This window comes from Parasteatoda tepidariorum, chromosome 2, assembly GCF_043381705.1.
Source record: "Parasteatoda tepidariorum isolate YZ-2023 chromosome 2, CAS_Ptep_4.0, whole genome shotgun sequence".
Classification (NCBI taxonomy): domain Eukaryota; kingdom Metazoa; phylum Arthropoda; class Arachnida; order Araneae; family Theridiidae; genus Parasteatoda; species Parasteatoda tepidariorum.
In genome coordinates this window covers 59,961,588-59,988,510 of record NC_092205.1, presented here as the reverse complement: position 1 = coordinate 59,988,510, position 26,923 = coordinate 59,961,588, and the positions used below count along the sequence as shown (strand labels likewise).

Genomic DNA, 26,923 nt, shown 5'->3' with positions numbered 1-26,923 from the left:
AACCATTTTACCGTAAAATATTTAACTGTCATTTAACAGTAGTATCAATGTAATTAGAGTGGCTCAATGATTTTACGGTAATTATACTGTAAAAATTAGGATATATCAGACTCTTTGTTCCTTAACATGTTCCGCTAAAAATGGATTTTTCGGTAAAAAGTATCGGCACTCATACTTTTTACCTTAAAATCAAACTTAATCGGAATCTGATCCAGAATTTTAAAAGGAAGACGAAATCAAGTTTAAAAACTACAATAATATGGTTCAACTTTTTACCAAATTAAGATTGCAGCTGATTACGATATTATACAATAGTTCAACACATTCTAAACTTTCTATCATTGCATCATTATGTTACAATACGTTAAAAATTACCCTAATGTTAAGAAATGAAAGAATCAAATCAAATTCTTTTGACAGAAAACTGAAACGCATGATTAAGTTAAACGAATAGGGATAGGGTATAGTTGGAACTACGTGTGCAAAAGCAATACAATGTAAATATGCAATACGTTGATGCAATATAAATACAGCGTGATTTAAGAACATATAAAAATTCAAATATGTTCCTTTATTTGTACTTTTGTTGATACTATAATTTCATTTTTGTGCCTTTATTAGAGCTTTTTTAACATTGTTTTGCTTTATTCGTGACTAAATTAAGAAAGTACGTGCCAATTGCTAACATAATAAATAAAATATTAGTCTTAGCATGTTTAAAAATTTTGTACACAGTAAAAATGTTTATGTATAGTTGTCACCATTTATGTTGTTGTGATGAACTAAAATTTTTAATTGTGCTTATATGTTCTAATCATTTACATATTATATAATGTAAACATTTTTTATTTAACTTTTCACTGATATAGTTTTATTTATTTATTTATTCATTCATTCATTTTATGTTTATTATGTTATGTTCATGTTATGTTATGTTTATTTACTGACAACACATACTTTCATGCGCATTAGAATCAACTCATAGCTTTATTGAAAAAAAATCGTTTAAAAAATAAGCACATGTTTAATAATACATTTTCACTCATTTTTTCAATTAATTGTTACTTTGTCAATTTAATACACTTATTTGCACGATAATTAGAGTTTCTGAACTTAAAAATACATTTAGTTTACTTCAACCCCAAAAATGATGGCAATTATACACCAAATTTCTTTATTGCGTAACTGTACAAAATACCTTTTAAACACTGAACTATTGTAATACAAATAACTATATCTATAATAGTTTCAGCTCCTCAATATCTCTATAAGGAGTAAATTTTACTTATTTTATTGTGATTTGTTATTTTAGTAGTGAATATTTAAATTCAATATTATAATTATTTCTAACTATGTATAATTTATCCCGTAGTATAATTTATTTTCCTTTTTTCCTTCTTTTATTATATTAGTTTTTTTTAATTTGTAAAATGCTCTAAATTAGTATGCAATTATTTATATACTAAAAAATGTTTATATATCCTTAAGAAAATAACAACGAATAAATAAATTATTTTAATTTATATAATTTGTCTGGTATTGATTAATGATTTTCCAATCCATTATCTTTCATACAAAATGGTCAGAACTAGATTATATCATAAATATTTCATGTTAATTACCTTCAGCATACCGAAACAGCTTTTAAAATTCACAAAAAATATCCACAAAGAAGATATTAGTTATACGTTGCTTGGATACTAAACTGTGTTGTGCTTAAAAGCTTCATAGCAAAGTCAAAAGCCGTGACGAAAATCAATGTTTTTAATCAAGTTAAAAGGGTATATAAATGTAAAATTAGTTCGATTGCTATCTGGATATAAAAAGGCTATGAAGAACCAAGCTCTGCACAACTTTTTATAATTGTGATGGATTTATATCCCAACTATCTTATCATAAGCTTGTTTAGCTGATGAGATACAAATGAGCGCTATACTGTACAACTTAATATTTACAATTATTCTTTGATGCTAATATTAAAGTAGCATTCTCTAAATCCAATGGTAAGTGTGAATTTGCCTCCATGCCTAAAAACCTAACTACTTAAGGGGACAAGGGATATTTAAAATGTCTTAAAAATGATTTTTTTAATATTTTACTGAACGTATAAATAATAGAAACATAATTCTTTAGAGTAAACTATACCTCATACATTGTAAAAAAATTCAATTAATTCAAAAGTAATCAAATTACGGTATAAAGTACAGGTGAATAATCCGTAAAATCCATTTTTATCGTAAAATATTATACCGTAATTTTTGCAATAAAATTTATTTAATTAGAGCGATTTAGTCACTTTATGGCAATTATTACTTAAAAAATTACAGTATATAAATTTTTTGTTCCGTAATATGTTCCCCATAAAAATGGATTTTACGGTAAAAAGTAAGTGTGGTGGTCGGTACTTTTTACTGTAATTTTTACAATGTATACCACGTATCATAAGAAATATTGAAATATTAATTAATATTCTTGTTAATCAGCGTATAATTAAAAATGTCTCCCGCACTTTTAATTCAGTTTTAATGTCACAGATAATGTCTAGAATAAATGTTACCGAAAATTATTTCAACGCTTATAGTTTGAAATGTTAAGTATTTAAATAAGAGCATTTTATATCTTTTCCTATATAAATATAAGAAATGTTATTTTACTTTTTCTATTTTTATCTAACCTTATCTATCTAAACCTATTTTTATCTACTTCTTATGAAAAGCAATATTTTCAAAAGTATTTTATGTGAACTTATCCATGATTAAATATTTTCAAAATTTGAAATTATTTTTTAAAAATTAGTGGTTGACTTTTTGAATCAGTTGTAGTTAAATTAGTTACATTTTAATTTTATTAAGATTCATTAGTTAAAAAGCATAACTTAATGTATATACATAACTGACTCAGAAAAGCATTACCTAGCATCAAAAATAGCAAAAACTCATTTTAATGGTCTACTGTTGACTTAATGATTAATTAATAATAATTAAACTTCAAAAACTTCAGCAAATAATTGCTAAATAAAACCAAGTTAAAATTGTTGTAATATTTAGTCACATTTTTAAGAAATAGTGCCTAAATTACTTTGTTAAATACTACGTAATAAATAATATAATAGTTAATGCACTTGTATATGTTAAAAAATTTTTGAATCGTTTCAAAAATTTTAAAAATATCTTTTGAAATTTCTACACAAAATCTTAATATATCTGTTTTAAATTAAAATAAAATAACGAAATTTAATCAATTTCTCAAAAATGTAATGAATGTGTAAAAAAAATAAACTAATAACTTCAATTGAACTTTAGAAAAAAGTTTCTATTTGCTGATAATTAAAATGAACTATGATTAAATTAGAAATAACTTTATGACTTCATTATGAAACACTCATAGCTTTTTATAATTTTGAAAAATAAAATAATGGAAATCAGTTCTAAGTTCTATCATAAGTCATTTTTCTTAAAAAAGTTAAGAATTATACAGAAATAATCATCTACGGTTTTCATATTATATTAAAAGAATCGAATCTAGTATTTAATGACCCATAACGTTTTTAACAAACTGTTTTAAAAATTTGCAAACGCAACAAATTATTAATGCCTGTGTTAATATAAATTTTACCACTAACTGTATAGGTAGAATCATTTATAAGAATAATAGAAAATAATAAACAACTAATTTTTGTGTATAATACGTGTCCTTGTTTATTCATCAACTTGCATGGAACTTTTCATATTAGGTTCTTGAAATCTCAGATTGCTGGAAAATGCTTACTCTAACAAGCTTAAGACAGTTTAAATACTAGATGTTCAATAATCATCACTCTTAATAAAATTCTTTAGAATCCTTGCTGAAAATAAAAGTTTAAAAAAAAAATGCACAACGGGGATCTCAAATTAGAATTCAAACGAGGAAAAACAAAAACGTTATGAAATCACTGCTGAGGAATGCAGGATAAAAAAAAAACAGCTTGATTTTATCTACCCAATGAAACTTAAAACTAATCAAATTCTTCTCTGCTTCTTTCAGCAATCAAACAAATTTTGAAATTTTCAATCTCACATTACTCAGTAGTGAATTATTAGATCTTGATTGGGTTTTTATTTTTCACTCGATTAAATTTTAGTTTGTAACCCTTAACATTCATACTTTTTTATTTTATTTTAGACAAGGATTCTAAAAGCATATATTTTGAGTTGGCAATCTTTCGTTGATATTTTTAAGCTATCTCACCAACAAGCACACGAATTTATTTATTTATTTTGAAAAATTTTCAGTGAAATATATAAAGGGTTTTCTCTCTATTGTTAAAATATATACAAAGGCAACATGTTTTTTTTTCTTCCAATGCGCTGCAAAATGGTAACACTAGTCCAAACGGTTTCTACTATGGCAAAAAACTAACTACTAATTTTAACTGATGATTTCACTGTTTTCTTTTATCGTATTTAATTGTCTACCAGCAAATAACGTCATAGCAGGTAAATCGTGACATTTGTTGTTTCAGAAATGAATCAAGTTTGACACTCGCGACGTTACTTACATGCATCCAATTAAGCCCGATTTAAAAATCAGATGGTTAAGCATAATCCCTTTATTTCTTCTGGAGTTGCAAGTTCCCACCTGAATTTAAGAAATTCGTTATAAACGTTTGGTTATTTTTTTATTATTATTATTTTAGCTCAATGAAATGCATAGATATTAATTATTTAAGGATGCCGTGCGCAATAAAGACAAAAATGTATTTTGTGAAATAAATTATAATTTATTTTAATTCCTCGCAGATCCATCAAAAGTCCTCCACGAAATCAAATGTCCCCCAATATTTGATCCAGGGGTTCCCTTGTCTTCTGAATTGGGTTTAAAATTACAAGACTACGGAGTTGAACATTAGTAGCCGTAAACCGAAAAAATTGTGTCAGTTGCTCAACGACGGTTATAATAATATAATAATACATTCTTCTGGAATATGTGAGCCACAATATGTGAACCACAGCAATCTAAATTTAACGTCTTATTCTTCTTAGCTAGAATTTTATTTTTTCTATCCACACCAATAGCTTGTAGAATTACCATAACTTATATTTAACGAAAATTTTGATCATTGCGAATTTTGATCAAAGTTAAGCACTACAAATAGAAGCTTTTTTAAATTAATGATGTTAAGGCAATTTTTAACATACTTAATCAAAGTTCAAAAATAAAAAATGTGTTTCGAAATAATACGAGATAACCTTGCTATCAATGGGCTGGATTTTTTCGTTTGTTTACCACCATTATTTTGTAGTTATTGGAAACAGGCACTTTCTGCTGACTGCTTAGTATGAAGCGACGTGACGTTACTCATCATATTCTGCATAAATTATTTTTATAATTATTTATGAACTTTAAGTTTGTTTTTACTACAACTTTAATTCTTACATTTTAGAATTGCATTTTAATATTGTTGATAAATTCAGACTTTCTGATTTAGTCTCTTCTGAATTTCTATAGGCAGCCAACGCACTGGTACCTGCCCCAAGTTTCTAAAATTTTATCGCCCATTTCAGCCAGTTTATCAAGAGCTTCAGTGCTGACAGCTAAAATGGCTTGAACTTGCTGCGGCAATTGAAGTAACCAAAGCGGTTTTAAAACATTTTCATTTACTTTACCCATCGCTAAATTCCGCATTTCACATAGCAACTGACTAGGGAGCTTATCGCCAAGATCTAGTTCGGAGAAGAGTTTTTTTAGCTGAGCACTTTCGGAATCACTTAAATGAGCAATGAGTGCGAGTGCTTCCTTTAATGCAGTATATTGATTTTTTTCGGGAGGTGACAAAACCATATCACTTACCGTATTCAAAATTTACTATATAATATTTAATAAAGTTTAAAAACACCAGCTTGACTGTGAGTTAATTGATCCTCAAGCGAATTTCCATTACAAGAATTTTATGCTCTTCTTAATATTTTGAATGTAAACAAATTGAATGTCACTAAAATTTTAATAGCGTTTTAAATGTTACGTATAATACTTAAAACTGCGTTTAATCAGCGTTTTTCAGCCATACTGTAATTTAAAAAAGTAAACAATAGTTGTTTACTATGTGAAAGATTTTACGAACATATTCGATGCCGATATCTAGTTGTTTTTAACGCGTTAATCGCTAAGCGTATTTTTAAGGAAATCTGCGGCAGACCAAGCACGCTGCTTAGCCATGCTCTTATTGTGGTATAGCAATACAACGTGCACTACTAACAGATTAAAATAAATAAAAACTAAGTATTAAATAAATTTTAACTAAGTAAATTATTATTAAGTAAATTATTATTTAACAAATAAATTATTATTTGACAAGGTAAATTATTATTAAACTAAGTAAATTAATATTAAATAAATAAAAACTACGTGTTAAAATAAATAAAAAATAAAATATTAAATAAATTTTCAGTAATTGCTAAAAACAATATAACTGTTTTAGTTCTATATCATATTTTATACGGTCAGCCATCGATATACGGTCTAAACTGAAAGTGAAGTGTCGGTCATCAATAACTGACGACTTATTAATAAACCAGCTCGGTTGCTATTAATCAGCTGGTGACCCGACCAGAGAAACATTCACCAGGATAACATTTTGAGAAAAATGAAAAAAATGCCGCTGTTTATTAATATGTAATAACAAATATAGGGTAACTGAATCTAACTTGTATAATAATCTAATTCATTTCTCTTAGATCATATAATCACACATCGGAAATCTTGAAATATTTGTAATCTCTCAAAAAAATGGTGCAATTATGCTTTCACTCATAAGTAACAGAGGTTGATTATATATTTTTTAAACACTTTCCATTATTAATAATATATTTTTTAAACATACTTTAATAAAGAAAAATTCCTAGAAATGATTTGGCCCAATGAAGGTGACAGGTTTCTTTCATTAAGTTCAATGACATTTATATTTATTTTTTCAACGTATACTCAAAATTTTATAATTACAATGAATAGGCCAAGGTATGCGTAGTAGGGAAAGTGATAATTGCGTAGGCATACACAAAATCAATATCGAAAACCCAACGACAGCAACTTTACCCTAATAATGCCATGCAATGTAAAAATCAACGCAAGCAACAAAAAATTCAAAATAATGATTTTTATATTTTTGGCATGTTTGTATAACAAGTTAATCATTTCAAACATTTTTTTAAAAAGTCAATTTTCTTTTCAGTTTTCTGAAATAATATTTTAGTGTTGATATAGTATATGCAAGGGAAAGAAAATAGTTGTCAAATGTTTCTCTCGTAATTTATCGTAAAGTACTTACGTTGTTTGTTTGTTTGTTTGTTTTTTGTTTTTTTTTTCAATTCCACAACAAAATACTGAACATAGTTTTGCTTTAAATAGATATTATTTTGCTTAATTTGAGTATTAATTAGAGTGTATACAAATATGAAGAATATATATGAAATGGAAGAAATCAAAACAATATTTGAAAAATAAAAATAAAACATGAAAAGGAGAGAAAAAAAGTCTTGTACAATTTTCACACGTACTTTCCATTTGATTTTTCTTATTAGGTTTTTATGCAGCTTGGTAAAAAAAGATTTTAAACATTACGCCCTTCTGTATGCTATGACCTATGCATTAATTATCATGCAATTGATTAGTAAACCTATGTTAATAAGGAGAGAGAAATAAGACATTGCCGATAAAAAAAAAAAGTTCGGTTCATAGCGTAAATAATAAAATTATAACTGGCTTATTTCTTGTAATAATGTATTCAGTATACTGTAAAGAATTTGGGATCAAATTATGGTATAAAATATAGATACTTTGGGTGCATTATTCCAAAAATTCTTTATTGCAAAATCCATTTTCACCCTGAAAAATCCATTTTTATCGTAAAATCCTGTTTTTACCTTAATATTTGCTTAAATATAAAAATTCAGTAAATTTACGATAATTATTACTCTAAAATTTACTCAATAACTGATTTTTTGTTCCGTAACATGTTCCGGTAAAAATAGATTTTACGGTAAAAAGTACCAACAGTCTGAGTGCCGGTACTTTTTACCGGAATTTGATCCGGAGCTTTTGACAGTGCAGACATTTTGGAAAATTGTATTGTGTTGGAAAAGTTGTGTTAAAATTTTCAAAAATTTCAAAAATACTCTTGCACCTTCAAATTTCAAAGTCAATTATGTAATAACTATAACATTGAAGTTGTAATATTCTGACATGGATTGCAATTTTAACAAAGCAAAGTAAAAAAATTTGTTTCTATTGATAAATATAACAGTTAAAGCAGAAGTGACGCAGAAAATACGAACAGTGTTTGGAAGAATAACGGCATTATATTCTCATCTTTATAACAAATTTTTATGAGTGGCGATTATGACACCACATATTAACTTTTTTTCCTTTCTGCGCATAACATAAAATGTTTCATCAAAGTCAATAAATACTTAATAGTTTGCATGAATGCTTTCAAAAATTATGTCACTCACTCATTTCAATAACATGCCACGGTTCTAAATATTATTGAAAATTCGTATAATGTCCACTTTTTGGCAACAAATAAATACTTCATTAACAAAAACATGCTTTTTCTTACAGATATGTGGTAAAAATTATTTTATTTTATTTTAACGAACCAACAAAAAAATGCATTTAAAAAATTATAAGGAATTCTATTTTTTAATTATACCCAAAGGAAAAATATTAATAACTAGTGGGCTGCGCCCCCTGCTCGCTAACGCTCGCCAACCCCGAAAATTGCTACGCAATCTTATATGGTTTGCTTCGCAAACCAAGCTCGCTTCGCTGGCTACTAACTTAGGTACATTGGAAATGCACAAAATTCTAAGAATTCAAAACAATCATTCAAATCCATATAAAAACTTTTTTTTAAAAAAAATTACATCTTTTTAGTAAATATTAGGTCATTAAAATAAATTTGAATTCAAATAAATGACAGGTAATTCGTTAAACCTATTAGAAATGTGCTATAGTATAATTCGTGGTATAAATCAAAAATCGTCAAATAAATTCGTAATATATAAATTCGTGAAAAAAAGCGCTTTCGACAACATACTAAAATAGAGATCTATCGACAAGGACTACTCACTTCTGCCTAGCTTAATAGTATGAAATTGCCGCAGCTGATGCTGTCTGGTTATTTCAGTTTCCGTTTTCAAAAGCGCTATATGTTGAGTCACCTCATCTAGATTTGGCATGTGACATTTTTAGCGGCAATCATTGGTCGATTCGCCGTGTAAACGAAATAGTAACGTAAACAAAATAAAGCAAACGTTGCCACCGGTGGAAAAGAAATACAGCCAAAATTTGGGAGCCACGTGAGAGAATTATATATATTAGATTATTTCTTAACGCAATTACAAGGAAATAATTCTCTTAATTCTGTCTAAAAGACACAAAACTTATGAGTGAAAAAAAACATTAAAATAAATGTATACTAAATGTAAATGTTGATAACTTTTGAGAAATTTCTAAATATGGATTTAGAGGTTTTTAAAAAACGCCCACAAAGAGAACACAATTGTGATAATCTGAAACAATAGAAACATTTTCCGAAACTTCAAAGATTACTTAGTATATACAAAGCATATACAATGCCTACCAAATTTCATTTTCTCGCACTTAACGTTCTAACGCTTCAGCAATAGCAAAAAAAAAGTATATAGGCTTAGTAAAATGAATATGTCCAAGAGAAATGAGACCACTTACAGCGGCACCTAAAGAAAAGCTGCTCAGTTAGAGTTTCTTCCTCTAAAATGATTCTAGATAGGGGTGAGAAAATTGCATCAGTTGCAGTGGATCACTCAGCGAGTTCACACTAAGAAAAAAGAGATTGTCAAAACTAAAATTTACTACATTTATGGCTTTATGGAAACATGAAGAAGCTAGGTAATTCTTACTGAAGCTCGTCGGTAATGATTTTGTTAAAATTTACAATAAAATATAGTTTTATAATATGTGATAAAAATTTGGTAATTTCATCATGATACCTTAAAGCATGGCACAAAAACCACTCATTGGATTAAATTTATTTTTCAGTTTTGTACTTTTTATTAAGTATAAGAACTATAATTTTGAAAATCATAATCTCCGACAAACCTTTCCCATGCGAATGGAAAAATCATCAATTGAGTGGTTAAAATACTGTATATTTTGGTTTTATTATCAGAATTATGATTTTTTAACCAGAAATGTTATTACTTTACGATAAGGTAATTTTATCAGAATTTTTTTTTTCTTCGTGTAAGAAGTAAAAAGATAAGAAATGGGGAGAAATATCATTTGTTACAAAATTTCACATGTAAAATTTAAATCAGTTGTTATGATTAGTTTCTTTTCAGTTGTGTGGTAAAAATAACTTTAATTTTGGAAGCCAAAATTTACTGTAAATCATTACAGTAAATAGCATACATTTTGGTTTTTATTACCAGAATTATGAGTTGTTGTTTTTTTTTTTCTTTTTTTTTACCGAAACTTTCATTACCATACATGTCGGTAATTTAAACAGAATTTTTTCCTCCGAGCAAACATGCACCTTGTTGAAATTAACGTTAAGGAAAAAAAGCGCTTAAAACACTTCAACCTACGCATTTTGTATTCGATCTGTCAAAAACAGAATTATTTTCATTTTTTTTCTAGTTTGCTACTTTCTTTAAGAAAGCAGTTTGTTAATTTATTTTATTATTTTATTTCAATATATTTAAATTTATTAAGGTTTATTCTATCTCTATGCATGTCAACACATTATGCAACGTATTTCTATGGTATTGCGTATACCTGGGGAAAAAAACTATAACTATAAACTATAACTATAAAAAAACTATATTTTAACATTAAAACAGTCCTATTTTCTTCCTATAAGAAATACAAATATATCCATAATAATGAATAAGTTTTATATGCTGTAGTTATATATTCTTTATTTCATTTATTTATTTATTTTTTCAGATTGAAGTAGACACCGGGCAAATTACTCGGAAAAAATGGCTGCTTCTTGTAACGTTTCTTATATTTATACCAAAAGCAGGTAATTAATATTATATAATTATTATTAATAGTATTAATATTTATAAAGAATTTTAAAAATAATATTTTACTACTAAATTTTCTTTTACTAAATTAAAGATTTTTTTTAAAAATACTTTAGTTCAAAAGAAATAGAAAATTGCTAGAGTAGTTTTTATTATTATCAGTATTAAACAAGGAATAACTAAACAAACTGAGAAATTATTTAAGACTTTGTTCCGGATAATTTTTTAATGACAGTTGAAAACTAAGATTGAAGATAATGTTAACCCTTAATGGGCCGATGCCGTCCTGAAAGCGGTAAGGCACTTTTACTTACTTTTTTTTCTTAATATTACATATGATAGTTAAAATCATTTTATTATTTTTATCATACTTATTATAGTCAGTTAAATTTGAATTTAACTTAATTATAATAAATTATTTCAATTTCAAACAATTATAAATTATTACTGTAATTAAACCCAGAGGTCATTAAACTTGTAATACTTCCCTTAAACGGAGGCTAATTCCCCTAATTTGTCTAAATTTCAGAACTGCTTAAGCAATAAATACAAAATCTAACAACTAATTTGCCAGTTAACGTTACACTAGTACTGCATACTACATCGTTGGATTATTGTCGAGGATTTCTTTAACAAAGAATACAAAAACAATACTCTCCCTTACTACAAAGTACACCAANGAGTTTCAATTTTAAACAAGCTGAAGACCCTTTCTTTCTCCCATAATATACACTTGCAATGGATCCCATCTCATGTCGATGTTGAGGGTAATGAGATTGCAGACTCCTTGGCTAAGAGCGGAACTGATCTGCCCCTGCATTCTTCGGCATCTCTGACTTTCTCGGAGCTCCACTCCCGTTTTAACAGGCTTCGTGATCCTGTGGCCCCTCCTGTTCATCATTGGTATCAGTGCAACCGCCCAGGTGGCAACCTGACCCTTCAGGGCAGTAGGCGGGATCAGACGGTTATATCAAGATTTCGAAGTGGTCACCTAAGAACTATGTTGTTCAGTAATGGTTCAAGAGTATTCCCTGTGCAATTTTAACAAAGCAAAGTAAAAAAATTTGTTTCTATTGATAAATATAACAACAAAAGCAGAAGTGACGCAGAAAATACGAACAGTATTTGGAAGAATAACAGCATTATATTCTCATCTTTATAACACATTTTTATGAGTGGCGATTATGACAAAACATATTAACTTTTTTCCTTTCTGCGCATAACATAAAATGTTTCATCAAAGTCAACAAATACTTGGTAGTTTGCATGAATGTTTTCAAAAATTATGTCACTCATTCATTTGTATTCAATAAAATGCCACGGTTTTAAATAATATTGAAAATTCGTATAATGTTCACTTTTTGACGACAAATAAATACTCCATTGACAAAAACATGCTTTTGTTACAGATATTTGATAAAAATTATTTTATTCTACCTTAGCAAATGAACAAAAAAATGTATTTTAAAAAATCATAAGTAATTATTTTTTAATTATACCCAGAGGAAAAATATTAATAATTATTTCTTAACACAATTACAAGGAAATAATTCTCTTAATTCTGTCTAAAAAACACGAAACTTATGTGTGAAAAAAAAACATTAAAATAAATGTATACTAAATGTAAATGTTGATTACTTATGAGAAATTTCTAAATATGGATTTAGAGGTTTTTAAAAAACGCCCACAAAGAAAACACAATTGTGATAATCTGAAAAAATAGAAACATTTTCCGAAACTTCAAAGATTACTTAGTATATAAAAAGCATATACGATGCCTACCAAATTTCATCTCCTCACACTTAACGTTCTAGCGTTTCAGCAATAGCAAAAAAAAAAGTATATAGGCTTAGTAAAATGAATATGTCCAAGAGAAATGAGACCACTTACAGCACTGCCTAAAGAAAAGCTGCTCAGTTAGAGTTCCTTCCTCTAAAATGATTGTAGATAGGGGTGAGAGAATTGCATCAGTTGCAGTGCATCATTCAGCGAGTTCACACTAAGAAAAAAGAGATTGTCAAAACTAAAATTTACTATATTTATGGCTTTATGGAAACAGGAAGAAGCTAGGTAATTTTTACCGAAGCTCTTCGGCAATGATTTTGTTAAAATTTACAGTAAAATATAGTTTTATAATATGTGATAAAAATTTGGTAATTTCATCATGATATGATACGTTAAAGCATGGGACAAAAACCATTCATTGGATTAAATTTATTTTTCAGTTTTGTACTTTTTACTTAATACATGGTAATAAGAACTATAATTTTGAAAATCTTACCCTCCGACCAACCTTTCCCATGCGAAAGGAAAAATCATCAATTGAATGGTTAAAATACTGTATATTTTGGTTTTATTACCAGAATTATGATTTTTATTTAACCAGAAATGTCATTACTTTACGATAAGGTAATTTTACCAGAATTTTTTTCTTCGAGTAAGAAATAAAAAGATAAGGATTGGGGAGAAATACTATTTACTACAAAATTTCACATACAAAATTTAAATCAGTTGTTATGATTAGTTTCTTTTCAGTTGTGCGGTAAAAATAACTTTAAATTTGGAAGCCAAAATTTCCAGTAAATCATTACAGTAAATAGCATACATTTTGGTTTTTATTACCACAATTATTAGTTGTTGTTTTTTTTACCACAAATTTTACTACCATACAGTTCGGTAATTTTATCAGAATTTTTTCTCCGAGCAACCATGCGCCTTGTCGAAATTAACGTTAAGAAAAAAAGCGCTTAAAATACCTCAACCTACGCGTTTTGTATTCGGTCTGTCAAAAACAGAATTATTTTTTTTCGTTAGTTTGCTACTTACTTTAAGAAGCAGTTTCCTAATTTATTTTATTATTTTATATCAATATTTTTGAATTTATTAAGGTTTATTCTATCTCTATGCATGTCAACGCATTGTGCAACGCATTTCTATCGTATTGTTTATACCTGGGGGGAAAAAACTATAACTGTAAAAAAACTATGTTTTAAAATTAAAACAGTCCTATTTTCTTCCTATAAGAAATACAAATATATCCATAATAATGAATAAGTTTCATATGCTGTAGTTATATATTCTTTATTTCATTTATTGATTTATTTATTTTTCAGATTGAAGTAGACACCGGGCAAATTACTCGGAAAAAATGGCTGCTTCTTGTAACGTTTCTTATATTTATACCAAGAGCAGGTAATTAGTATTATATAATTATTATTAATATTATTAATATTTATAAAGAATTTTGAAAATAATATTTTACTACTAAATTTTCTTTTACTAAATTAAAGATATTTTTAAAAAATACTTAGTTCAAAAGAAATAGAAAATTGCTAGAGTAGTTTTTGTTATTATCAGTATTAAACAGGGAATAACTAAACAAACTCAGAAATGATTTAAGACTTTGTTACTTACAATTTTTTAATGACGGTTGAAAACTAAGATTGAAGATAATGCTAACCTTTAATGGACCGATGCCGTCCTGAAAGAGGTAAGGCACTTTGACTTACTTTTTTTGCTTGATATTACGCATATGATAGTTAAAATTATTTTATTTTTTTATGATGCTTATTATAGTCAGTCATATTTGAATTCAACTTAATTACAATAAATTATTTCAATTTCAAACAGTTATAAATTATTACTATAATTAAACCCGGAGGTCACTAAACTTGTTATACTTCCCTTGAACGGAAGTTAATTCCTTTAATTTTTCTGAATTTCAGAACTGCTTACGCAATAAATACAAAATCTAACTGCTAATTTGACAGTTAACGTTACACTAGTACTGCATGCTACATCATTGGGTTATTGTCGAGGATTTCTTTAACAGGGGATATAAAAACAATACTCTCTCTTACTACAACGTACACCAAAAAAGCAGATTGTGTTAGTAACTACTCAGTCTACACTCACATACTCACAACCACGTAAAGTGCGTGTACTATCAGACTATTAAGCCACCGAGTATAATGCTGATTTAGAGCAGCTAACAAACGATCAGATACGATCTTATTCGATCAGACTTTCAACTTTTGCCACGGGTAGCCTAGTCCAAGCTTTGAAAGATGAAGACTTTCTCCACTATAGCAACCTAGCGGCAAAAATCATATTCATAAAATCAATTCAAATGATTTACTAACGACTAAACTTTGTTTTACATTCGTTAATTTTATTAATTTATTATTTTTCTTCGCGTCTTTCTTATTTTTCAGATAATGCTGAAAAGAAAAAATGTGATAAACCTTGGAGAACCTTCAAAAATGTATGTTTTATGTTTTCGGACACTAACAGACAAAAGTATGAAGAAGCACAAACTTTTTGTTATAAGCAAGGAGGATTTTTAGCAAGTATCAGAAATCCATCTGAAAATGGTTTTATTATTAAAGTAAGATGCATTTATGATACTATTTCAATAAGTAATAAGTTTTTTATATTGCGATAATTTATTTTAAAATAAGAAAGCAGTATAACCATAAGGAACTAGTATATGTTAATAAATTGCATTTATGATACAATTTCAATAAGTAATAAGTTTCTTATATTGCGATAATTTATTTTAAAATAAGAAAGTAGTATAACCATACAGAACTAGTATATGTTAATAAATTGCATTCCACGTACTAAAAAAGCAAGTAAAATTCAATTTATGTGATATACCAGTTTTAAAACAGATAACTTCTGCAAAAAAATTTTAAAAAAAGAAAAAAAGCTCGTGTGAATAATACTAAACAATTCAAACCCATCTTTAAAAAAATAAATAAGTAAAGAGAAAACTGCTTAAAAAATTTGAGATTAGACTGATTAAAAATTATTCTCATTATTTAATCCACAAATACAGTCCTGGAGCAAATTATCAAATACCCACCCAAAACCCTATGTTTTCGCTAGTACTTGACAGTGCATGGACGAATCATAAGGTAAATAGCCTGTGTTTGTAATGAATTTCAGATAAAGCGAGACTATTTCAACTAATCAATAATATCATCCTCTGTTTGCTGCTCTCTCTAATTTGAAAAATGTGAGTTAATTTCGAAAAATGTGAATATAATTAAAGAAACTATTCTTTAAAAAATATTGTAATAAATAAATTAAAAATTTAAATAAAGATAATTTATTTTAGGTTTTATAATACCGTATGTTAAGAATAAATTGGTCTCTAAATCAGATGCACTGTTAGAAATTTCTCGAAAAAAAAATGATTTAAAAAGCAATTTATTTAATTGTAGTTTTACCACATTGAACCAAAACAATGAAATAACCACAAAAAATAAGTTATTTAAACTGTTAACTGTGAGGAAATTGTTCATTAATATATTACGGTTAAAACAACCAGACTTTTTATCTGTTTCAACTAAGTTAGATGCATACCCTAGCGAGAGGGCTGATCTGTCAATCTCATTGGTTGACTGAACGGCGGTTCGAATTCCAGCACCAAAATATTCCTTCTATTCTTCTAACACATGTTTCCAGTTTCAATTGGTGACCCTGGAGCATTAGAATACGAAACTCTCATTAACGCATAGATGCCAGCACCAAAGAAACGCTTAACGAAAAGGTCTAGTATTTCTTATCTCTCACGGTAGAAAGGCAGATGGGATCACCAGATTTACTAATTAAACCTAATTTAACAAAAAACAACCTAACTTTTTGTCCTTTATCTAACAAAAATCTTAACATGACTTAACTCCCATGCCGGGTTAAATTTCATTAGTACGGATTAAAATCATGGAGTTATAAATGGTTACAAATCCTTATAGTTTAGCATTCCCTATTTCTTACCATACCATTTTGTAATATCATTTACAAATGGTTCCCAAACGGTAAAGCTAAAAAAATTTCTTAACCTTAGTCCTTAACGGTTAACTGGAGAGACAGACTACAGCCAATTAATCTACCATAATTTTTGAATAAAAATTCAAGCTATGTATATGTTGTTGAATTCACTTTAATTTTTCTCTTGAAATTCTAACACATTGTCAAATAAATTTGCTCGGTGACTTCACTTGAAACACTCCAAAAATGCAATATTTAAATTTTTTTAGATACCAGAATTCCATATATCGATACCCAAATTCTTTGACAAGTTTGCTAACTTAGACATATGACTACTCGATAGATAATAAATATTATGGAAGGGATTTTATTGTAGGTAAGGGAACTAATTCCCGATCGAGTAGTCAAACGTATAAGTAAGAAAATTTGTTAAATAAATTTGTACGGTGACTCCATTTGAAACACTCCAAAAATGCAAATACTAAAACCTCTTCGAGTGACTAGGATTTCATAAATTGGTATCCCCTTGTCTTAAGAAGCTTGCTAGCTTAGACTTTTGACTACTCGATCTGCAATTAGTTCCCTTACCTACTATAAAATCCCTCGCATAATATCTATCAATTAAAAAGTGTAATTGAACTTCACAAGAAATATTTACGGGAACTAATCATTGCTCGCAAATTGTATCAGAAAAAAATCATCAATATTTTCAATACCTGTTATTGGTTTAAATTATATTCGTTTAATAGCTGAATATATTTTTGAAGTCTGCTAAGAAATTGGCAAAATACTACACAAATTTGTTTCAATGCACTTTAATAAAAAGAAATCAAATTAAGAAATACATCTACCTTCGCCAAAGTTATTCTTTTGATTTACATATTGTGACGAGCAGTTAATTCATTTCTTATATTTTTAAACTTTTTATGCAGCATTATTTTTTGCTGTTTAACATAATAAGCAAATTTAAATTTGAATTGTAATTTTAACAAAAATAACAACAAAAAATTTTATTGATATTTTTTTTATATATTACTGCTCTATTTTAATGTTTAAAAATATTTCCCTTCTTAATAGACATTTCTTATGCTTCCTGTTTCTGAATTCAGTTAAGCTCTGAAATGAGTCAAAAATACCACTTGCGAAAAAACCACTAAAAACTCACTTCCGAAGAAACGTCGAAAGCGAAAAGAAAAGGTAACAGAGATAAATACCCAGTCAATCCGAAAAAGTTAAATAAATGACACATTTAAGTTTTAATTAACCTTAATCTCATGAAGCTATTTTTGAATATTAAGGACCACCTAAGAGTTTCATTACGATTGAAAATCTTTTTTTTTCTATTCCACTCTTTAATCAAGTTTTTCTTAAAATAAAAAATAACTTTAAAAGGGAACTTGTAGAAAAAAAATCTAGTTTTCAAAGATCTCTTCTATAATGTATATTATTAAATATAGTTGTTTATATTAGTTCTCTTAATCATATTTTAACGCATTCAATGACTGCTTTGATAAAGTAAATGAATAAAGGTATAAAAAAACGAAAGAAAAAAATCAATGAACCAGCGAATCAATTAATTTGCGTATTAGTTAATTTAATACATTGGTACAAAAGTAAATCATCTTATCAAGTGAATCTACGAATCAAGGAGTTGTTGAATCAGTTTATAAACAAACAAAAAGAGTTTATTTCTTACACTGTTAAAAAAATTTAATCTGCGTTGAACCATAACATCGTTCAAATTTGCTGCAACCTTAATACGGTTCTTAGTTGGTGAGTAATGTCATACTTCTTATATTTTATTGCACGATACTACAGTGCAATTTGAACGGTTGTTGTTTCTAATAACACTAAGACAAGTTAAGCTCTCCAGCCATCGGCCATTTACGAATTAAGCCCGGAATGTGCGCCTTTCGTTTGACAAGAGAGCACCGCAAGAGTAAAAGTACGTCTTAGCTCAGAACTCTACGGATAAATGGCACCACCACTAGGACTGGGCGATATTAGAAATTATATATCGTGATATATCGTCAGTTTTGCATCGCGATATAGCGATGTATCGCGATATAGTATTTTTGAATTTCATTTACTTTAAGGCACAGAANACCACCACTCATTTGTGAGGTTTCTTTCTCAATTTAGACATAGATCTAAAGGGGAAGGAATTTCCTCCAAATCTCTGTACCCATGGTACTGCTCAGAGACAGACTACAGGACTTTCGATACCACGGATCTTAAAAACACATGTACTCGGTGGGTATTAGTGGTTTCAAGGATCGCACCTCGACCCCACTGGATTATTCCGATTCTCTAATAGCTAGGCTACCACGGCTCATTTGATTCGAATAGTTCAATTTAAAAGTTTAATAACGTTACAGCTGATTTGTTGTTTGTTTGATTGTTGATTGTTTTTTTTTTTTAATTAAACTCATTCTAACTACAAAAACCTTGAATTTTATATAAATTTTCTTATTATTTTCTAGACAGTACAAGGTATGGGTTCATCGTATCAAAGAGTTCGATGGTTTATTGGACTGTATCAGTATGACGCAGACGACATGAAAGCTTGGCGGTGGTTAGATGGAAGCGTCTCTGGGTTTCGTAATTGGATGAATTCTCAACCTAATTCAGTTTACGAACGATGTGCAATGTTAGATGGGAGTAATGGGTTCATGTGGAGAGATGAAGTTTGTACCAACCGAGGCCTCTTCATTTGTAGAAAAGAGTTAGATGATCGTAAGGAAATAATATTTTCTTTATTAATTGCTCTGTATTTTCAGCTCTTACTAGTTTTATTCTTTACTAGTAGACAAAAGTAAACATTTTACAAATTGCTGGAGAGTTTCAAGTGTCTACTTGACTAATCGTTTACCTGAATTGCTGAGCTGCCCATTTCAATTCTGCCCATTTACTAAATTTCTTGTTTTTTAGTAAACGAAATTAAACTTTTCATAAATTTTTACCATTTGTCGCTTTTTTTTTCTTCATTTACTTTCTTCGTTACTTTAGATAAGTTGTTCAACAATTTTATTTTTTTATAACCGTCTTTGAACAGCCGACTACGACTATTTATGTTCAACTCCATAGTTTTATAATTTTGAAACCCAACCCAGAAGACAAGGAAAGTCTTGGATCAAGTACTGGGAGAAATTTGTCTTCGTGGTTACCTCCCATGGTTAGCCTGGCGGGCAAGAAGACTCTAAATGATCCTTCTAACACTGAGGATATTTTCGCCAGCTCCATGGTCGGTGCGAGCCGGGAGTAGAATTCATATCAACCAGCCATCGCTGGGATTCAAACCCGGGTCACCTCATTGGGAAAAGAGCACTCTATCCCCTGAGCCACCGCGGCTCTTCAACAATTTTAGGCGAATCTGTTTATGTTGTAACTAAACCATTTTAAATATAAGTAAACATTGTGTTTTTTAAATTGGTGCTAGTTTTAAATAGGAACGCCAATTTTTTATTATACCAGATGTAAAAAATTATGCATTGTTTGAAAACTAATTAAATAAAAAAGAAATAAAATAGAATTGTTAGGTTTACCGCATTCAGCTAAGAAAACCACTAAGTTTATTCTCGCCAAGTCACACTTGAATTTCGCAGAAAGTTCGCTCTGTTGACTTAAAAAAACTATAAAACATTCTACTGAATGTAAAAACATTCAACTAATTTATTTCTTATCAGTTATCAGTACCATCTGTTGATAAACTTTATAATATTACTTATATTGAAAGTTGTGGGAAAATATATGTAACTTCCTGAACAGAGCATTGGTACAGCAAACAGTTATTTCTGTCTTCTTGTGTTTTTTATTTTTTCTTTAATTAAATTTTTAAGTCATTTGTCGTTCTTGGGAGACCTGACGAATAATAACGATTAATTTCTTCAATAATTTCCTGTTTGATCTACCTTTAAATTATGTCTATTTAAAAACATTAAACCATAAAAATAAAAAGTTTTTCAAATGAGATTAGGATCTACGCATGAATAAAACAAAATAACGTGAATATTTTTTTTTATTTGTGCTTAATTTAGATTGTTTTACTTTATTAAAAAAAAATGCTAGTCCAAATATTTTGTAATGAAATGAAATAGGGTTTTCACTTATAATTTCTGCAGCAAATCATTTATTGACACATTTTTGTTTAAAAAATCATTATTTATTTATTTCTTAATTGATCACAAATTGATATCTTAGTTTTAATTTATGCAACTTTATCTTACTTGCAATGATTTGAAACACGTATACTTTTTACTCCTTGTGATTTTATTTTATACCTAAACGCTTAAATCTATCAGCGTGTACCTATTTTATAGTTTCTTATCAATACCTATTTTATAGCAGGTTAAAAAAAAATAATTTTCGAAACCTAAAAAAGAATTGGAAATTAATTAAGTTTAGTTGCTTTTGGTATATATTTTAATAATTTCCGATTGAAACGACAGTGTAAAACTTGAGGAAATATTATGTTAAACATTTCGTCTGACCTTTCCGTAAAGTTATTCCTCATTAAAAATTTAATGGAACAAAATAAAGTATCATTAGGTAGGCTTGCCTATACTCTGGATACTATTCAAGACCTGGTAACTCAAGAGTTACTTCATATAGTTTTAGGTCTTTTTAATAACACCGGATGTCCCAAAAAGGATCGATAACTTTAAAAATCAATTTAAAAAACACAACGTGATTTAAGTTAACGACGGTTTGCTTAAGGAATCAATTTTCACTAGGAGACTTTTTTTTTCTCGCCAAGTTTTAAAACTAGCAAAAACAAAAAAATTTCTCAACGCACACATCTGACTTTAAAACATTATTTTCGAAATAACCAACAACGTAATGAAGTCTGAGGATAAAATTAACAGATTCCCGAGCAATTCTTACATCCAGGCGGACATGGATTTATAATTTTTCCGGCCAGCAGTGCCACCTGTAAGCAATCTTTGTGACTGATTTTGATAAAAATAGATAACTTATGTCCTGAAAAAAGACAACAAACCATACTTTTTTATCTAATGTTTTTTTAACTTCCTCAATATCAAAACTTTTAACGATTTGGGTAAATAAAAAAAGTTGAAAGTAAAAATCCCAATGTTTACTTTTTTACTTACTTATTGATTTTAAAAATATTTCTTCGTTATGAACTTAATTTTCCTTTTATATGGTAATTTAATATTTCAGAGGGCTCTATGAATTGCTTCAAGGGCAAACCACCACCAAAAGACATTTTAGATAAGAAAGGTATTAGTGTCACAGAATGTTTGGAGCATTGTCGAGGTTTAGGGTTTACTTTAGCTGGTATTATTCCAGACAAATGTTTTTGCCTAGGAGAAGACAACTTGAAATCATTTGCAAATGCCAATCGATTACAATGCAGTGGAAATTGTGGGAACCAACACTGTGGAAATAAAGACTTCATAACCATTTACAATCTAAGTAAGTATGCTTCATTTAAATAATATCTTGTGGTTATTCACGCTATATCGTGAGTTTTTTTCTTTTTCATATTTAATAATAATCACTGATATAATTGTCAATAACTGCTAATTATTTTTCGTATCAATAAAACGACTGAGATGCGAGGTATTCATGTTAAAGAACTGCAATCACTATATATATGCTATCATTAAGTATGATGCAATCATTAAGTGTGGTGCAATCATTATGAACCAAGCATTGTCCTTCATAGTGGGCATAGGTCATACTTACTAAAACCTCTTATGTATGTCTACTTATGCCTCGTAAGTATTAGTAGCATATGCTATGCTTTATGCTTCCCATGATTCATAGGGAGCATAGCATTCTCCATTTTACCCTTTTACTGGCCAAGCACTTTATTTCTTTCCATGTTTTGTTTATCGTCTTTATTATTGGAGTTGAATAGGTTAGTACCTATTCAACTCCAAAGTTTTGTAATTTTGAACCAAACCCAAACTTCAATTAATCTTAATTGGGACAAATTTCATGGTGAATATTTGAGGGATAAAAACACTAAAAATGTAAAGTAATAATAACAGTAATTTCATCTGTTGAGGATTGTCTTTCAAGTTCAGCACAGTGAACCAACAGCAAGAAAACACCTGTCCGTGCAGCACCTGTCTTTCTTATCAAACTCATTTATTACAAGTGCATGATGTTCTTTAATCATTGTCCTTAATATATTTTTATAGAATCGTTTTTAATAAAAATTCGAAAAATATATAGATTGAAATCGCAATTTAATACTACAGAAACGTCATAAAAACTTTATAAATCAGTGACAGGAAAGATGAGATTAAGAACGTTAAAATAAATTTGATAACGGAAAGAATCGAGAAAGAGAAGTAAAATGCGATTATCAGTTTCGATTTAAGTTTCCTTCATGTTTCATGAGATAGTCAAACTAGTTCTAATGTTTTTAATCTTGCCTTCCTAGTTGTTAATTAGACTGATTTTGATAAAGTTTTTTTTTCTTCTTATATATGAACATTATATATATGAGCATTATATATATATATATGTATATCGATAACGTCTTATTTATGAATAGCTCATATATGATAATTTGAGACCCCCAATACATGTGTTTCAATTTCATTTTTCACAAAGATTCTAAAAATGTACATTAAAGGTGATTATTACGAAATACTTGTATTGCCCAGGTACACCCCATTAGTAAATCACATTCCTACTTAACAATTACTTGAAATATTTTTTATTGGTTTACATTTTTTAATGAATCATTGATGCATGTTCTACAGTATTTATTGTTTAAACTTCCAAGCTGTTATTATAACTCATGCAATAACCTATGAGTTATTAGATGAAGCTTTAAAAATCTTTAGATTAAAATTTAAGCTTTAATAATTTTTAAAAAATTCCCTTTATCTTTTCTTTTTTCAGAAGATAGACTTTTTTTAAAACATTTACCTTTTTTTGTCATTTAGCTCACTATAAAGAAACTGCAGATTCTTGTGAGGATCTCTCTCAATTGGGCTTTTCAAGTCCGAGTACATATGTCACAAAAGTTGGAGATGAAGAAAAGATAATGAATTGCTTCAGTGGCGATGGTGATTTTTAAAAAAATTTTATATCTATTTATACATTATTATTATGTTTAAAACATATTTCATAAAGCTAGCTTGAGTTTCACTGCTTTTTTTTACTATAATCTAATTTATAGAAAATAAATAATTAAAATATACAATAAATTATTAAGTAAATAAATAATGCAAGTGACATAACCATAACTTTAATTTGAAATGTCCATTTTTTTTTATTTATGTTTATTTTATCCTTTTACTTATATTTATTTTATCTTTTTATTATAATCAAAAATAAACGGGGTTAATTATGTGAAAATTATAGCCCTTTCATTTCACTCGGGAAAGTTTTGCAAGAAATACCTTACTCAAATCGCAAGAAATATCATATATCTTTATTTATTTTCTCAATGTAAAAACTAAACTAGACTTTCATGAATAAAGATATTTTTGATGGTTTTAAGATATAGGTTATAACCTATTACATCTTCCTTTAAAATGCTGAATTTCTATTAATTGCGTAATATACTTTTTTCAATGTTAAAGAAATAATAATTTTGAAATCACTTTATTTCCACGTCTTATCACTATATTTCCCCAAGTCCTTCAAATATGTAATATACGTAACTCAAGTAAATAAATTTAAATAACCCAACTTACATTTTTCATTAACCCGTGAAAAATTTCTTTAACTCGGATGAATTTTCGTATAAACAATATCAGACTGAATCGTCCACAAATTCATGATATTTATTTACTCTTTAAACTAAATTTATTTTAAAATAATTCAAATATTTTGAGTTATTGGTTCTATTTTGAACAAATTTTTTTTGAACTATTGTTTCTAAAGACTCGTGTATTGTATGAATCGTATATACTCCTGTATTCTCATTTAAATTAGCATAAAAATCAGTTGCATAGAAAACAATTTCTCACTTGCTTAGATAGATATATCAAATGAGCAAAGAGAGACAGGTACAAATTTGTACTTCTTGTATATTAAACTCTTATAACTTCTAAACTATTGGTCCAGTCATCTCGTTATTACTCTTATTCTATCATACGTGGGAAAAAAAGCATCAGGAACAATGCCTTATTTATCTGGATAATAGAAATTCAATTCTAACCTTCAAACCACACCCATTTCCCTTCAAAACGGGAGAAATGTAAGAGAGTTTTCATGCATAATTTATGAAGACATAACAAAGTTTTCCATGGGGAAAAAAATCTGGGGTATTTATTTTTTCGAAGAAATAGTATAATTTTACTGGATTACATTAAAAATTACAATGGTCAATAATTTCAAAGTGTATTATATTTTATAGCATTTTAAGCATTTTTATTTGGCATAAATGTTTTGCTATTTTTCCCGTCATATGCTTTTATGACTGTAGTTAATTTGCTTATTATTTTGTAGCTATTGTTTTGCAATTATTTGTTTATCTTAAATGATATATATTGTTATTAATATCATCATGACAGCTAATTTATATTTCTAAAGACATTATTTCATTCATACGTTTATATATTTCAGTTTCTCACCCTTGAAGAGAAAAGTCGATTTATTGAGATTTTGTGGTATTTTCTCTAATTTTTATTTTTCCCCTTTCGTAAAATCTTTATTATACTTATGACACCATAATTATTTTGTATTTGCTATAAAATAACTTTTCCTTTACATTTTTGTTTATTTATAAAATATGCATTACATGTTTATTTTTTAATGCTAATTTCATCACGTAAAAATGCTACGTGATTATTTCCTTAACTAGCAAGATTCAGAAGTAAGAAATACTGATAAGAAGAAATTCCAGCATCATAGAAATATGTTTTATTTGATGTTGAGCTGTTATATGGTGCCTACAAGAAAGATTTGAATCCTTTAAAATTCATGGTAACCAAGAGGTATAGTGCAGTTTAATATTATGTTGATATCTTTAAATAAAACGTGTTAGTGTATGTTTCGTGTTAGCTAATTGTGTAATAAGACCAGCCGTCGTCATTTTGGAATGCGCCCACACTGTAATAAGCCTTAAACTAATTATAAAGGATATCATTCATTGTTCAATTCTTAGGATTTATTTTAGATAACTTGCAATAAGTAGGCTTAATGAAAGTAGCCTTATTTTGAGTTTATTGTAATGAACCTAAGCTAATTCAATATGATTGAGCAATTCTTGGAACATTTCCTACTTAACATAAGGACATATAGGATGATCTTAATAAGCATAAAAGATAGATTAAAAAATACTGACGATTTTTCATATCAGCCTGGTACATTGTAAAATGTGACATTTCCAAAGCGCTGGAGTTTTCAGTTAGCTTATGACAAATACAAATGATATGTTACGGAAAATGGAAAAACATATTTTTTTATTTATGTTGTTTTCAGATATTTATGATAAAAATATTAGCATGACTATCGACCAATGTCGTTTGATATTTTATCAGTTTGTTTTATCTTTGACCTGATAAAAATACTAATGATTAATGAAATTCAATTGAAGATATATTAACTTAACTAAAAAAATTTGATTAGTATACAAAACTTCTTTGTTAAATGATTCGAAACAGATTTAAATACTTTTTTTTTCGATTTGTTTCAGATCTTGACTGTTTCTTTTAGTTTGTGATTTGAAGAAAGTTCCTGAAATCTGCATTTATCGGAATGTGAAGATTACCCAGAAAACCACAGAACTTCGAACTAATTTATTATGTCATTAATTCAAATACGTAGTCAAATATCAACAGACATGTTAAAATAATATGTCGAAGGAAAATAATCACAATTTTTTTATAAAATACCGTTTTTTATAACTCAAAAAACATATCAAATTTATTTTTGTATCAAATAAATCTATACTTATTTATACATTGTAATTCATTTGCTATGTAATTCATTTCCTTTTTATTATAATTTACAAACCACTATTAAAAAGAGGGGTTTCTGAATTGTAAGTAAAAATTTATTTTAATAGTCACATCTACGTAGTAATTGCAATTACAGAAATACAAAATTAGTGTTTAATGTTTTTTATTGTGTAAATAGATAATACACATTATATATATATATCCTTA

General features: G+C 28.0%; 1 protein-coding gene across 2 annotated transcripts; it reads left to right on the top strand.

Moving 5' to 3' along the window:
- The first annotated feature begins 1,709 nt into the window (after window positions 1–1,709).
- On the top strand, window positions 1,710–26,717 carry LOC107457442 (C-type lectin lectoxin-Lio2). 2 transcript variants are annotated; one of them, XR_011636163.1, is made up of 7 exons: window positions 1,710–2,003; window positions 14,162–14,240; window positions 15,263–15,435; window positions 19,307–19,559; window positions 22,005–22,259; window positions 23,750–25,750; window positions 26,452–26,717. XR_011636163.1 is itself a non-coding variant. In XM_043046700.2 (6 exons), exons 1-6 carry the CDS (start codon window positions 2,001–2,003, stop codon window positions 23,881–23,883), a joined length of 897 nt encoding a protein of 298 aa, XP_042902634.1. In that variant the 5' UTR covers window positions 1,864–2,000; the 3' UTR covers window positions 23,884–24,754. The 2 variants fall into 2 exon arrangements, 1 of the variants encoding a protein (XP_042902634.1); XM_043046700.2 differs by lacking the exons at window positions 14,162–14,240; window positions 26,452–26,717 and adding an exon at window positions 10,966–11,044 and having other exon boundaries at window positions 1,864–2,003; window positions 23,750–24,754.
- Window positions 26,718–26,923: the final 206 nt, after the last annotated feature.